At 52.5% G+C, this 14,576-nt stretch overlaps 1 protein-coding gene across 10 annotated transcripts in view; it reads right to left on the bottom strand.

Annotated features, from left to right (window-relative positions):
• Aspscr1 (ASPSCR1 tether for SLC2A4, UBX domain containing) overlaps nt 1-14,576 on the bottom strand; it is a 39,184-nt gene that overhangs the window by 9,502 nt on the left and 15,106 nt on the right. For all 10 annotated transcript variants that reach the window (XR_012438399.1, XR_002213882.2, XR_012438400.1 and 7 more), the window contains 3 exons: nt 14,221-14,278; nt 12,359-12,432; nt 11,000-11,432 (listed from right to left, as the gene is read on the bottom strand). Coding sequence is in view for 7 of the 10 variants with exons in the window: in XM_020187858.2 (XP_020043447.1) it covers nt 11,000-11,432; nt 12,359-12,432; nt 14,221-14,278 (565 nt within the window). In the remaining 3 variants the exon portion in view is untranslated. The remainder of the gene's footprint in view (nt 1-10,999; nt 11,433-12,358; nt 12,433-14,220; nt 14,279-14,576) is intronic.

The following is a 14,576-nucleotide window of genomic DNA, read 5'->3' on the forward strand; positions in this document are numbered from 1 at the left end:
CAGTTAACCATCTACTTCAGGCTGCCCAAGGGTCGCTAAATTTTAGTCAGAAAATAAAACTGCCAATATCTCTCATTTTGAATTCACCTTAGTCTCTTATCTTCTCAGGAAGCCTGTCTATCAAAAAGGACCAAGAGCCCAGGGTCCCTCCTCAGGGACAGATGATCGGACCCCTCACACTGGGCAAGCAGTCCATTGGGATGCCAAGGGTGGACTGCCCACCAAAGCCTGCTGGGTAAGGCTTAGACTGGATGAGAGGCTGCAGAGGGGCAGACCTCCCAAGTCTCTCAAGAGAACTGACAGAGTCTGTGGCTGGGCCACTAGGAAACACCACTGTGCCACCAGTGGCTGAGGGGGCCAGGAAATACAAGAGCAGAGAGTTTCCATCCCAGAGCCACTTGGCTTGGTGGTCAGGGGCCCCGCAGGCCAGTCTCAGGCCACAGCGGGGCAGGGGAGTCCAAGAAGGTGGCGTGGCTGCCCCCCAGGCTGCACCCTGGTCCTATTTACCTAGGATGCTTTGCCCAGTGCCTGGCTCTCTCTCATCTGCTTTACACTCCGCTCCCATCCTAGGCAGACGTACAGAGGTGTTTTTGGATGAAGAAAAGAGGTTGAGGGACATTAGGAAGAAAGCACAGTGACAACTGTGAGGGACAGCCAAGCTGACTATGTGGTGCCGGATGGAGGGGGAGGGGCTCTTCGCCCCTCCATTTAGGATGATGCTAAAACCGAGAAGCCTTCCTAGAGCCCTGGGAGGAGCTGGGGCAGGCTGCAAAAGCTGAATTTCCATTTCTCTGAGGTTGGGGAGGCTCCAGGGCAGCTAAAGCACTCCTGATCACTGTGAGCAGAGGCTTAGGCAGGAGGTGTGGCCCCAGGCCATGGGCTCTGGAGGCCATGGGCTCTGGAGGCCATGGGCTCTGGAAGCTCCAAACTCTGAAGACACTGCAGTGGCACCAAAGGATGAGCCTTTTTAAGAGCCATGTGCAGCCTGGGGAAGTGGGGAAGGGGTCTGGGTATATAGATCCAAAGAGCTAGCTGCCGTCCTCCCCCAGGTTATGGCAGCTCCTAGAACGTTCAGAGTTTTATTAGAGGAGGGGCAAGCAGACAAGGGGACCTGGCCAGAGCAGGGTTGTGGAACACATTCTAAGGCTTGTGTGTGCTGGGCTCCTTAGAAAGGAACCTGCAAAACAAGCCCACACAGTAGGGGCATGTCATGACTGCCACATGACAGATGAGGAAACTGAGGCCCAGAGTGCCTGAGGGGCAGCTGGCATGAGGAGGAAGCTCTGAGGGTGGTCTGGTTCATTGCTGCCTATGGGGCTCCTTGCAGAGCCTGTCCAGGAGGCTCTGACTCCTGCCAACCTGGGGTCCCTGGCAACTCCTGGGCCATGGCCTCTAGCGAGGTTCTTACCAAGTGAAAGGTTCTGGAAAGAAGGATAGATGGGCAGAAGAGAGACCAGGAGGGACAGAACAGGACAGAAGCCAGGTGGCTCCCAGCTGTCTTCAAACTCAGTAACATTTGACCTCAACCAGCCCAAAGCCAGGATACAAGAGGTACTTAGGACAGACCCAGAACCTAGAACTGGCTGCTGGTAACAGATAGTCCAAAGGTGGACAGGGTGGGCTGCAGTCACTCCAGGACCAGCTCGGGGTACGAAGTCAGCGACTACCTCCAGTGGGGAGACAAAGGAGGGACGAGGACCCAGTGTGAAAGTATGGTGGGCACAGAAGTGGCCTGCTGAGGTTTCATCTTCTTGATGGTGATTTTCCAGGATGTGGTGACAAATGGAGGAAAAATGTAAAACTATTCGGAATGACCTCAACCTCGGATGTTCCCACTTCTCTGCGAGGGCTTCTGTTCCCTTCTCATTTGCTCTCACTCAGCCCAGGCCATGCTGACAATGGTTTTGGTAAGAGGGAATGTGAAGCGTTTCCTCCTGAGGCTCTGAGCTTAAATGAATCACTCTGAGAGGGACACAGGCCAAACCTCCTGAGTTACTCACAGGGCTCAGCTTCCCTCGGGAGGGAGATACAGGAGCACATGGACACTCATCAAAGGCCCTGGATGGCACAGCAAGAGATAGCTGTGCCAGAGAAAGAGGCCAGGCCTGGACCTGGGCTTGGGTGCTATGCAGAGGGACAATTCTCCCATTCGCATGCCTGGAGCTTGTGCATGCCGTATACGGAGGTACTAAAGGGGACACAGTGAAGCCCACTGCACAGCCCTAGGTATAACATCCACGTGACATTGTCAGTCAAGGCCTGCCCACCAGTGAGCAGCCACAAATCCCAGGGAGAAAGCCAAAATGGAAGGCTACAGGTGGGGACACTCTCCTGGAGAGACCTAGTGTCCAGATTCAGTCAGAAGAAGCACAGGGCTCCCTAGTCCCAGCCCCACCCCAGGCCACACTGGCCTTGGACAATAAGGGCCAAACATCCCTGTCTGTATAGTCAGCACAGTTCTGAGGCTGGACTCAGGATAGTTAGCTCAGAGACTTCACCCCACAGCCACAGACATGGAGGTAACCAGCACAACTCATGATGCCCAATGTCTTCATGCACCTGACTCCAGGACTTAAGAGAAAACAGATTTTGGTGGCGGGGGTGGGGTGGGGTGTCCAGCATTCAGAGAGTATCACATCCAAGGCCTATCTGCTCCTCCCAACCCTGCAGTCACTCTTAGAAGAAGGATAAACAGCAGGCATCAGTGTGACAAAGCTTGAGGCCCAGGAACGCAAGTTTGCAAGCCCTGACAGCAAAGGGAGAAACATCTTCTGACACCGACATCTGCACTCTTGAGGACGCTAGGAACATCCTTGGGGAGCTTGATACCAACACATTAATGGTGCCCCACAGACAGGATTTCACTTTCCCTTAGTTGTCTTTCTGTACCACGAATATGAATTACTTACACCTCAAAGAAATAAGAAAATATTTTTAAAAAAGAAAAGAAGTGGACTGCTCAACCCTGGGCAACCACAACAAAACCCATGCACTTTGGAGCATGGTCCCAAGCCTTGGCCAGGTGTTTATCATTGTGGATAAAGAACATTACACCTCCCCCAAAACAATGAACTAAATCAATGCAGGCAGTGATGTGTGTGCCTGGCCGAGTCCTCCTGGGGAAGCAGGGTGCTTGCTCTGCAGGACCATTTTTCACCACATTTGCAGTTACTCACTGAAGCAGAAGCAGCTGCTGGTCACCAGGTTGCAACCACAGCTAAACACTCAGCCAGTCACCTGCAAAGACACTGAGCCATCTGCCAGCGAAGCTCAGAGGACTTTCCAAATTAAGACATGGCCTGTGGCTCTCAGAATAACTGGATTAGGCCTCGGGCTCCGAGGGTTGTCCACAAACACCCATGAAACACAGCCAGGATCACAGCTGGCTAGTGGATAATGGCAGGGGAAGGAGCCAGGAAGAGAAGAGCAGCATAGCCATGGAGCCCCCAACCAGTGGCACTGGACTCCAGTCCCTGCAAGGACACCTGCTGCGCAAGTACAGCAGCAGCAACGTACAACCTCATGTATCAGACATTCTTACCAAGTTTAACATCAAAACCTACTTCATATCCCCCAGATCCCCAGATCGACTCCTCCCAGCCCCATGAACACTAACCACCGGCTATCAGCCAGGGTGGGGAGGCAGAGGGTGAAGACCAGGCTGTGTGAACTGAGGAAATTCCCAAGGGGAAGGGGTGGGCAGGCCAGCAGCCGCCAGTCCTGCCCAGGACGACCCAGGGCCTTTGATCAGGGTCAGCCCTCGGCCCTTGTGCCAGCCGCTGGGGAGGCTGCAGGCATTGGTGGGGGGTGCCTGCTGGGATCAGCCTGTGAACACAGAGCTGTGAGGTGGCCTCCTGGGCTGTGGAGGGACTTCAAAGGACAGGGCCAGGGGGCGCCGGGCAGCCCCAGCCTCTCCCTGAGCCCGGTTCTGATCGCCAGTAAAACTACCTTCTAATAATTAATGTCTGACATCAAAGGCAGGAACCGCCCGGCTCTGTGAACCATCCCGGGCCTCAGTGAGGACCTGCCTGTATTTTATCCTGTCTCTTTCTTCTGAGTCTTTATTTAAATCCAAAAACCACACACAGGCAAAACATTAATGGGAAACTTGGAAACTCTTTTTGATTACTAAAGTGTACCTTTGAAGTTTCCCAAAAAAGTTCTGTTTTGTTCCCATCCCCTCCCCCTAAGACTGAGTAGGGACACAAAGCAGATGCATGTGGCTGGCCAGCCCTCTGGGTGTGGGGCTACTGGTGACAGGAGGCACAAGGCAGCAGTGGGGGACACTCCACAATCAATCTGGTGCTGGGCTCCCAGATCAAAGGCTGGAGGGGCCCAGGCAACCGCCTCAGGGGGGCCTCCCCGCTGGCTGTGGGCCCTGGGATCAGCACTTGGGGCTGTGCTGGGACCCTGCTCCAGGGACTGCAACTGCCCGCCTAGCAAGCAGACCAGGCTGGCTGCTCTGAGTTGCTGCACCGCCACACACCACAGAAGACATGGCCAGGTCAGCATGGAGGGAACAAGGGGCTAAGGGCTGGCACCTTTAGGGTAGGAGAGACATAGCTATCCCTGATTTGAGCTACTCTTAAATCAAGAGAAGGTACAGAGTCCCTGGCACCAGCTCACCCAACCCCAACAGGTCTGCTTCAGCCTTTGTCCCTTGGCCCAGGATCATGGGGGCTCCAGACTGACCCAAACACAGAAGTCAGCAGGGTCCCCCAAGGGGAGGGAGGGTGCCACCACCATAACCATTCCAAGAAGAAGTATTCTGGGATGGGGGCCCCTTCATTCTTCGATCCTCACTCACTCATCCACTCAGTGAGGACACAGGACAGTTTGGGTCAGGGAGGAGGGGCTGGATGGAGGCAACCACACCCACCCTGACACTGTCCCCTGCACCCCTTCAAGTGTGTGACCAGGAGCAGGAGTGAGGACACAGAAGTGACCAGGGTCGGGAACAGGCAGAGTTCAAGCACCAGCACCATGACCCCAGCTACTAGATACGTATGTGTTCTTGATTGGCAGTGATGGTGCCACAATGGTGGACTCCAAGAGCTAGGCCCTCTGTGCCAACTGTCCAGTCCCCAGCCTGACAGCCACAAACACTGTCCTCAGAATTACTGCATGAGGGGGTAGGGAAATGGGGTTCCTGAAGGCCTCTCTTGCCTGTCAGTAATCAGGTAAGGCCTGAACCATAGCTTCTGCAGCCATTGACAAAGGAGCCAAACAGGCAAGGACAAGGCCCCTGGCAGGATGTGGGGACCTATGGGTTTCCCTTGCAATCTAAGCAGACACAGTCCAAATGCCAGTGGCTCATGCCTGTAATCCTAGCTACTCAGGAGGATTGAGGTTCAAAGCCAGCCTGGGCAAATAGTTTGAGAGACCCAATCTCAAAAAAACCCATCACAAAAAAGGGCTGGTAGAGTGGCTCAAGGTGAAGGCTCTGAGTTCAAACCCCAGCACCCCCCACACACACACACAAAATAGACACAAGAAGCTGGGCAACGGTGACTCATGCCTGTAATCCTAGCTACTCAGGAGGATTGCAGTTCAATGTCAGGAGGGGCAAATACTTCGTGAGATCCTATCTCGAAAAATTTTTCACAAAAATAGGACCAGTGGAGTGGCTCAAGGTGAAGGCCCTGAGTTCAAACCCCAGTACTGCAAAAAAAAAAAAAAAAAAAAAAGACATAGGAACCAAGGTAGGGAGAAAGTACAGCCAGCTGCCTTAAAAAAAAAAAATAGAATTCATCAGAAAGAAGATGAGATGCCTTTCAAAGGGAGCATGAGCCGCCTGCAAAACAGAGCTCCCCAGACATAAAAATCACCCTCATTCCCAAGTCTGAAAACAGACACTGCCAAAACTCTCAAATGTCTCCAGGACATTTAAGTATGGAGATACAGGAGATACTGGAGGCACAGGATGCACAGGAGAAAACGACGGTGGGACCTACCCAGGTGGGCAGAAGCTCTTTACTGGCCCGGGCCCCTGGCTGTAAGCATGTCTCTTGCAGACAGCTGGCCAGAACTGCCTCCTCCCATGCCCACCACTGGATTCCCTGGGCCCTCAGACTGCACCAGGGGCTGCCTATAGGCCTCAATCTGCCTCCTCCAGTCAAAACGTAGGTGCCATGACCACCCTCATTCTGCAGAGAGCAAAGGACTCTAACATGACGCCACAAGGATGTAACCAGAAAGAAATCAAGGGAGGGATGCCCAGGACAAGTTAGCCCAAGGGCCAGGAAACGCCAGAGGAGGGAGCACGGTGAAGTGCAAGGAAGTTAAGAGCACAGGGTGGGGCATGACCCCAGTAGTCAGAGGTCACCCACCTGGTGATCTGCACACACCCATCACAAGTACCAGCTGCAAACTGTGGACAGAGCCTGAATGAGGCAGCAACAAGGCAAATGTCCCTCTTCTGCAAAGGCTATATCCAGGCCACAAAGAACTCACCCAGGATGCTAATATAACCTCGACTCCTAAGCTGGACAAGACGTGAGAAAAAAAGAAATGGAGAGCTGTCTCACCTATGAATACTGAAACAAAAGTCTGAAATAAAGTGGTAGCAAACCCAGATTAACAGTGCAGCTGAAAACAAAACACACTGGCAGGGATGGAGGTGTGGCTCAAGAGGGTAGAGCACCTGCTTTGCAAATGCAAGCCTGAGTTATAAACCCCAGTCTCACCAAAAAACAAACAAAAACAAAAAACAAAAAGCACATCACTGGCAACCAGATGAACCCCTGCAGGCAAGGACAGTCTGACTCAGCATTCTACTCAAAACTTCACCACATGCAGAAACAGAAGGGGGAAGCAGAGCTCACAGACACTCACCTCGCCAATGCAGAAAAAGCTGTCTGCAAGTTTCAACACCTACGCATGAAGAGAAAATCTCAACTTTCTAAGCTTGATGAAGGCTGATTACAGTGCATATCATCCGTAATGGAGGAACCACAGATTGTTTCCTCTAAGACCAAGACAAGGACATCCACAAAGATTCCTCTACTCAACAAATACAGAGGCCAGACATAAGGAAAAAGACAAGCCTAGCATGAAGGGCTGGCACCCAACAAAAACAAGCCACAGCAACTACTAAAGGAGTAGGCTTGTCACATGGTAACAGGAACACTGTCCTCCACACCATGAAAAATAACCCCAATATCCAGAAATCATAAAGTCTGTAAGAGACCTTCATGGAAAAGTTAATAAAATTCTATATTAAAGGACAGAATAAGGCAGGTGTGGTGGCACATGCCTGTAAACCCAACACTGGGGACGCTAGGGCAGCAGAAGTACCAGTTTGAGGCCAGCCTAAAAGACTGAGTGGAAGAAAACATGAGGTCCATGGAGAAGGTGACACACAATCTAAAGACTTTCATTCTCTCCAAATTAAAGGAGAAACTCAACATAATCCTATGCAATGTCCTACAGTAATTTTTGAGGACCTCGCAAACATCCTCAAAACAAACATCCTGACATTTATTTGAAAAGATAAATCCTTGAATAGACTGTCATTTTTGGCAAAGGAGGACAATGAGGAGACTCACTGTCAACTGTTCTAAGATGAACCACAGCCGGAAGCAGTGTGGAGTCACTGGGAGGAAGAGCAGCATGATAAAACAGGAACTAGCAGGGCAGAGTGAGGCAGGCAGCTGTATGGCTGGGAAAATGGTGCAACATACAGAAAAAAACCAGCCAGACTCTGCCTCATTGTGCACAAGTGACCCCCAGCAGGGCAGAAAACCACTGAATGAAGGGCAAATCCAAGAGAAGAAAATGCCGGAAGACACCACTTTGACCTTGGATAATGGACTATCAAACTATTCCTATGGGTAAGTGAAGTACACCATCGTTACAGTCATGGTAACTTCACCAATATGGCTACAACCTCCAGAACATACAGGGAATTCTCACCAAGCAACAGAAGACAACCTGGGCAAAGGTCATTAACAGGCAAGAAAGTTAAGCTGAAACACCCAGCAAGTGCCTGGAGAGAGGCATGCTATATGGCAGTGCTCAAAGAGAAAAAGTGCTACAAGGCACAACTCTGCACCCATCACACTGGCAGCAAATGGCCCCAGGCATTAGGGATGCAGTGAGACTGCAGGCTGGAGTAGATTGTTCCAAAGCACGCACAGCATGGGGCATGATGGCTGGGGGAGGAGGGCCAGCAAGGAGGGTCCCACCTTACAACCAGAGACATGTGGAAGAGGCTAAACTATGCAGATAATAAAAGGTCAGTGGCTGCTGGGGATCAGAGGAAGGAGGGATGAAGAGGTGGGGCACAGGGGCGTGTAGGGCAGTGAAACTACCCTGGGCAACACCATAAAGGTGGGGTCACATCACTATACATTTGTCCAACCTACAGTCAACCCAGACGTGAACCAAAGGTCTGCGATAAGGATGTGCCTGTAGTACTGTCCACTGCAAAAACAGTCCACTCTATGGGGGTGCTGACAGTGTGGAGGGAGACAGGGGATCTGAGAAATCTCTGTCCCTGTCTTGCCGTGTGTGATGCTGTCAAATACTTACAAAAAAAGCAACTGGTACAGTGGCATCCACACCCAGCACTCAGAGGCAGAGGCAGAAGGACTGAGAGTTCAAGGCTAGTCTGGGCTACAGAGAGACCCTCTCAAAATGGTAATCATAGCAGAGCACTGCAGCTCACTCCTGTAATCCCAGCTACTGAGGAGGCAGAGATCAGGAGGTTTGAAGCCAGCCTGGGCAAACAGTTCTTTGAGACCCTATCTCAAAAAAAACCCATCACAAAAAAGGGCTGGTAGAGTGGCTCAAGGTGTAGTCCCTGAGTTCATGCCCCAGTACCAGAAAAAAAAAAATAACAACATTAACACATCCTCCAGAGGCTTGTCATCATCTGGGGTTATCTTTTTTTCTGGCAGTACTCCATGCCTTACATTTGCTAGGCAGGCACTCTACGACTTGAACCACGGTGCCAGACCTTTTTTTTTTTTTTTTTGCCATTAGCTATTTTTCTAATAGGATCCTGAGTTTATGCCCAGGGAGGCCTGGACAATAGTTATACACCCCCACACTCAGCTTTCACTGGTTGAGATGGGGTTCTCCCTAACTTTTTGCCCAGGCTTGCCCCAAGTTGCAATCCTCCCAATCTCCACCTCACAAGAAGCTAGGATTACAGATCCCACACCCAGCAGTGGTATCATTTTTTAATCAAATAAAACCTTAAGTAGACTGTGAGCACAACTGCATACATAAATAAGAGCAGAGCCACTCTGGTTGGAGGTAAAGGGCAGGGGAAGGTGGAGAACATGCAATGGAGATACCACTCACACCCACAGTGCATCAGGAATGCCACAGAAAACCCAGGCTGGCCTCAGTCTGGCTCTCCACTGGTGTCCCTAACACCACAGCAGGAAATGTTTCCCAGGGAGGATCATGAGTTTGAAGGCAGCCTGGTCTACAAAGCAAGACTCTATCTAAAGAAAACAAAACACAACAAAAGTCATTCTCCAAAACCAGCTGCCTTCCTTTGAAATACCAGACAGATACAGGGCAGGTGTGGTGTGCCAAGCCTGGGGTACCCCTGTGGCCTGGCACAAGGGCTAACTGCAAGCGACATGCTGGCCAGAGGGGGAAATCCTCTCCAGGCTTGGGCCAGAGCCACAGGTTCCCAGGTCTTGCGGATCACAGCCCCACCAGGCTGGACTCTGGGAGGAAGACCAGGGCTTTCCCAAGAGCTACACTCAAAAAAGGAGAGGAACCTGCACATTTTAAGACCCAAGGCGCTTTCCAGGGAAATCTGAAAGGAAGCTTTTATTTATGTCAGGTAGACAGGGGTCTGTGTCACCCAGACAAACCCCAGGATTAGTCCACACATGGGCTGAGCCCAGGGACGTCTTCAAGTGAAGACACCACCTATATCACCCTTTCCGAAGAGGGCAGTGGAAGCTCTGAAATCTCAGCTGCAGAGTCTAAGAGACATGGCAAGTAATCTATACCAGACTTCTGGGCAAGCACTGACTGGCGGCAGCCCACATCATGTGCCCCCTGGCCAGTGCCATCAAGCAGCAGAGCGAGGGTGGGGGGCAAGGATGTGGTGTGGCAAAAAGGGCCCGCCAGGGCACACAGGTGGCCTCCTGCAAGTGCGGCATGGCAGGCAGGGTAGGAGGGCCTCACCCAGATGGCAGGAGAATGAGACTCTGGGATAAATGGGGCCAGGGCGACAACTGCAGCTACAGGAGCTCAAAGATTAAGACAAAGTGCTCTTCCCAGAAGTGGTCAAATAGCACATTGAAAGGTGTGGGTGGCACACAGGAGTAAGTTCTAGCACAATAAAGCCTATCACAAGACAAGGCAATGTAGCAAATGTCATTCTAGACCAGTGGCCACTAAACAAACTGTTTTACAAGGGCTCAGGGGAGCCACTCTCTCCTCCCAACAGAGTTTAACTGCAGGAGGACCATGGTTTAAAGCCAGCCCAGGCAAGTAATGCGTGAGACCCTATCTCGAAAAAACCCATCACAAAAATAGGGCTGGTGGAGTGGCTCAAGGTGAAGGCCCTGAGTTTAAGCCCTAGTGCCAGGAAAGAAAAACAAAAAAAACCTATTAGGCTACATGCTTGAATCAGAGGCTCAAAACAGCAGGAACAGCCAGGTGCCAGTGGCCCATACCTACAATCCCAGCTGAGATGAGGAGGATTGTGGTTCAAGGCCAGCTCAGGCAAATAGTTTTTGAAACCCCCATCTCCAAAATAACCAGAGCAAAAATGGGGTGGAGGGTGGCTCAGGAAGTAGAGTGCCTGCTTTACAATCTTGAAGTCCTGAGTTCAAACCCCAGTCCCACAAAAAAAAAAAAAAAAAAAAAAAAAAAACCCACAAAAACCAGCAGGCACAAAACAGAACACAGTCACATCCAAGGAGACGCCAGTGAGCCTGTGGCCACACACCAGATTGGCCACAGTACAGCCTCAGCTGGAGGAAAGGCTGCTCCCCCAAGGCCCAAGGCCCAGCACACCCCTTACCGGCTCTGGATCCTGCTGGGGCTCCTCACCAGGCTTCGACTTCTTGGGCTTGGAGGGGCCTCCAGGGCTGGATAAGAATTCGGGTGACTTGGCTGAAGGTGACATCGGAGGCTTTGAGGACCCGGAAGGGCCCCCCAGCCGCTGTCCCCCACCAGAGAAAGGAACAAAAGGGGCAGGTGCAGACTCCTTGGCACTGCGCTTCGCCTGAGCATCCACTGGCTTTGGGCTACCCCCGAGGCATGTCCCCGTGGTGGTGCCTGTGTCACCCTGGTGGCTCAGATCGCCCCTGCTGAGCTCTCCAGAGCTCAAGGGGAGCAAAGGGCCGGCAGATGCCTGGTCAGCCGACACAGAGCAGGTTGGGCTTCCCGGGATCTTGCTCCTGCTGGTTACAGGGTCCTGCTTGTTCATGGAATCACATGGCTTCATGACAAACCTGAGAGAGAACCAGATGGTGAGTGGCCCTTCTCAGGATCCATTCTCTGAGAACACTGCACAACCCCTCCCTCAGTCCACTTCACCTCTGGAGGGAGAAAAAAAAGGCAAGAAGTGACCACCAAGGCAGCTGCAGTACCACAAGCCATGGAGAGGGTGCCCCTCCCCGCCCTCCCCCACCTCACCCCCCACCATGGGGCTCGCCTACATTTTCAAATTCTTGGTTTGGTTTTTTTTTTTTTTTTTTTTGCTTGAACTCAGGGCCTTCACCTTGAGCCACTCCACCAGTCCTATTTTTTTGAAGGGTTTTCCAGACAGGGTCTCATGGAACTATTTGCCCGGGCTGGCTTCAAACCATGGTCCTCCTATCTCTGCCTCCTGAGTAGCCAGGATTACAGGCATGAGCCACTGGTACCCAGCTGTTTGTTTTGTTTTTGAGACAGTCTCGCTATGCAGCCCAGGCTGGCCTCCAACCCTTGATCCTCCTGCCTCAGCCTCCTGAATGCTGAGATTACAGGTAGTGTGCTACCATGTACCATGCTCAGTTGTTTGGTTTTTTTTCTTTTGGCAGTACTAGGCTGAACTCAGGGCCTCATGCTTGCTAGGCAGGCGCTCTACATCTCCAGCCCCTTTTTTGGTTGAGTATTTTTGCGATGGGGAATGAACTCTAGGCCTTGAGATCCTCCTACCTATGCCTCCTGCATAGCTGGGATGACAGGCACAAAAGACCACATCTGGCTTATTTGTTGAGATGGGGGTCTTGCTAACTTTTTGCCTGGGCTGGCCTTAGTCAGAGATCCTCTTGATCTCCTCCTCCCAAGTAGTCAGGATTACAAGCTACGACAACTGACCTCTGACTCCTTTTCTTTTAAGACCATATTGTTAAACTAAACAGGTCTCCAAGCCTGCCAGCTATGCTGTCCCTACCTGATGGTGGCACCACCCCCGGTGAGGCCCAGTGACTGCAGTGTAGTGCTCTGAAGGGCAGCTCCTCCAGTGACCTGCAAGAAAAGCAAAGGACACATGGGCCCCTCTCCTGGACCTTTAAGATCACAGCAACCCCTCCTGGACTGACCCTTTGAGCCTCCACTGACAAAGTCCTCACCAGGCCTGTGTTGAGGCCCTACACTGCCCAGGTACCTTCTTCTACCCATGCCCCTCTGTCCCTGCCAGTCCACATGCTCTGTGAGGCCTGGCATGTGTCTGGCTTGCAGCTGGTGAGGGTCTGCTGACTGTCCGTCTCCTGACCCAACACAGCCTCTTCAGCTGTGAACTTGGACCCACTGCAGCTAGGGAGGGAAAACTGGGTTGGATGGGGAATGCCCAGAAGCCCAGAGTCCTGCCCACAGCTGACAACCAGGAGGATAGAGGAATGGAACATGTTTAGGGACTGAAGGGTGGAGATGCATGCACAGCTCCTTGGCCAGCTCTGCTGGGGCACGGAGGACAAGCAAACCCCATTTTACCCACCAACACCACCCGGTTTGCTCCCTTAAGCACCAGGTCCTCAGAGCCACTACTGACCAGCATTTCTGCTGGGCCTCCCTGCGACAGCTTACCACGCAGAGGAGGGCCTCTAAGCCTCTTCCCATCCCCTTTACAGCCCCTGACCTCACACGCACCAGATTGCTTCACATCCCACTGCAATGAGCCTTGGGGTCCCAAACACTGGAGACAGGCTAGATCCCTACAGCAAGTTAATCTCAAAGCCACAGGTTTCTGCCAGGCCCGAAAGGGCCCAGGAGCCCCTCCACAGAGTTAGTCCACCCTGCCTGGTGTGCCAAAGGCAGGCTGGTGGCACTCATTTTTCAAAACCCTTTGAACTTTGGGGATCCTAAATCAGAATGCCTGGCCTGGCAGGGGTTACTGCACCCTCTCAGCAACCCATCTGACTACTGCCACACCAGCTCCTCTTTTCCACATGCAGCCTCAGCTGCCCTCTATGCTGGTGCTGCCTGAAATACACTGCCCTCCCTCCTAGGTCCTCCCACATGGATCACTCCTGACCCTTCTCAGGGTGGGGATCACTCAGACCTGGCTGGCCATGTCCCCTGAGCTAATGTGAGTCCTGTAGGAGCTACTTCCAGAGCAGACATGCCTTCTGAGGGCTGCACAACACAAGAGTCAGAGGCCAAGCAGGATGACCAGGCCTGAGTCTCCTAAAGTCCTATGGTCCATCTCCTCCCAGGGACGATGCTGGCCAGTATGTCCTCCCATGTCCCCACATAGCTATAGCTAGGGAACCTTGATTTGGGATAAGAGGGGAAATCCCATCCACCACTGGACCTTTCCAGGGACCCCTTGGCCACAGCACACCCCCACCTGGGCCAGAACAGGGCGCTGGGCCAGAGTTGAAACAAAAAGCCCCTGTGAGGCCAGGGGACTCAGCACTGGGAGGGTCCCTGTCACGGCAGGCGGAGCTGGCGGACAAGCAGGGCCTCACTGCCAGGCTTTGCCTGTGCTATGCTGCTCTCAGTTTTGAAAAAGATCAAAACACAGAGCAAAGCAAATATTTACTAAAATGAAACCACTTTTGTGACTCTTGAGCTTTGAGAGAAGCTGAAAAAACAAACAGGGCGCTGAGGGAGGTTTCGGGAGCAGCCCGGCGGCCGTGGTCGGGTTCCAGCGGAGCCGGCTGTTCCGCTTTTTTCCATAAAACACATCATGCTTTCAGGAGCTGTTGCTCCTGCCGCTGCTTTGAAGAGGGTGAGGCAGCAAAGTTTCCAGGTTGGAAAGTGGGCTGGGCAGGCTGAAGCGTGTTGGGAGGGGGCGGGGTGGCCAGCACCTACTTCATCCCTCATGTACACGCAGACAGGGGTCGCCTCGCCTGGCTGCTGCAGACATTCCCTGGAAAGAGAGAAAAGAATATCAGGGTCCCACCACTCAGACAGCAGGAACCCCAGGGCACCTGGCCCAGCACCATGGAGGCACTGATGGCTCAGAAAGCTGGCCCAAGCCCAGGGCCATAGCTCTCAGCCAGCCAACCAGCCTTCCCAGACCCTATCCTGTACCCTACAACCATCAGAAGGAGGCAATCAACAGTTGAGCAGAGCCCCAAGAAAGGCCTCAGTCATTGGCACATGACCAGAAATTTCTCCCACCCTCTCCAGCTTCAAGGCAGGATGGACCCCATGGCCATGAAAGA

The sequence above is a fragment of the Castor canadensis genome, chromosome 11, assembly GCF_047511655.1.
Source record: "Castor canadensis chromosome 11, mCasCan1.hap1v2, whole genome shotgun sequence".
Lineage (NCBI taxonomy): Eukaryota > Metazoa > Chordata > Mammalia > Rodentia > Castoridae > Castor > Castor canadensis.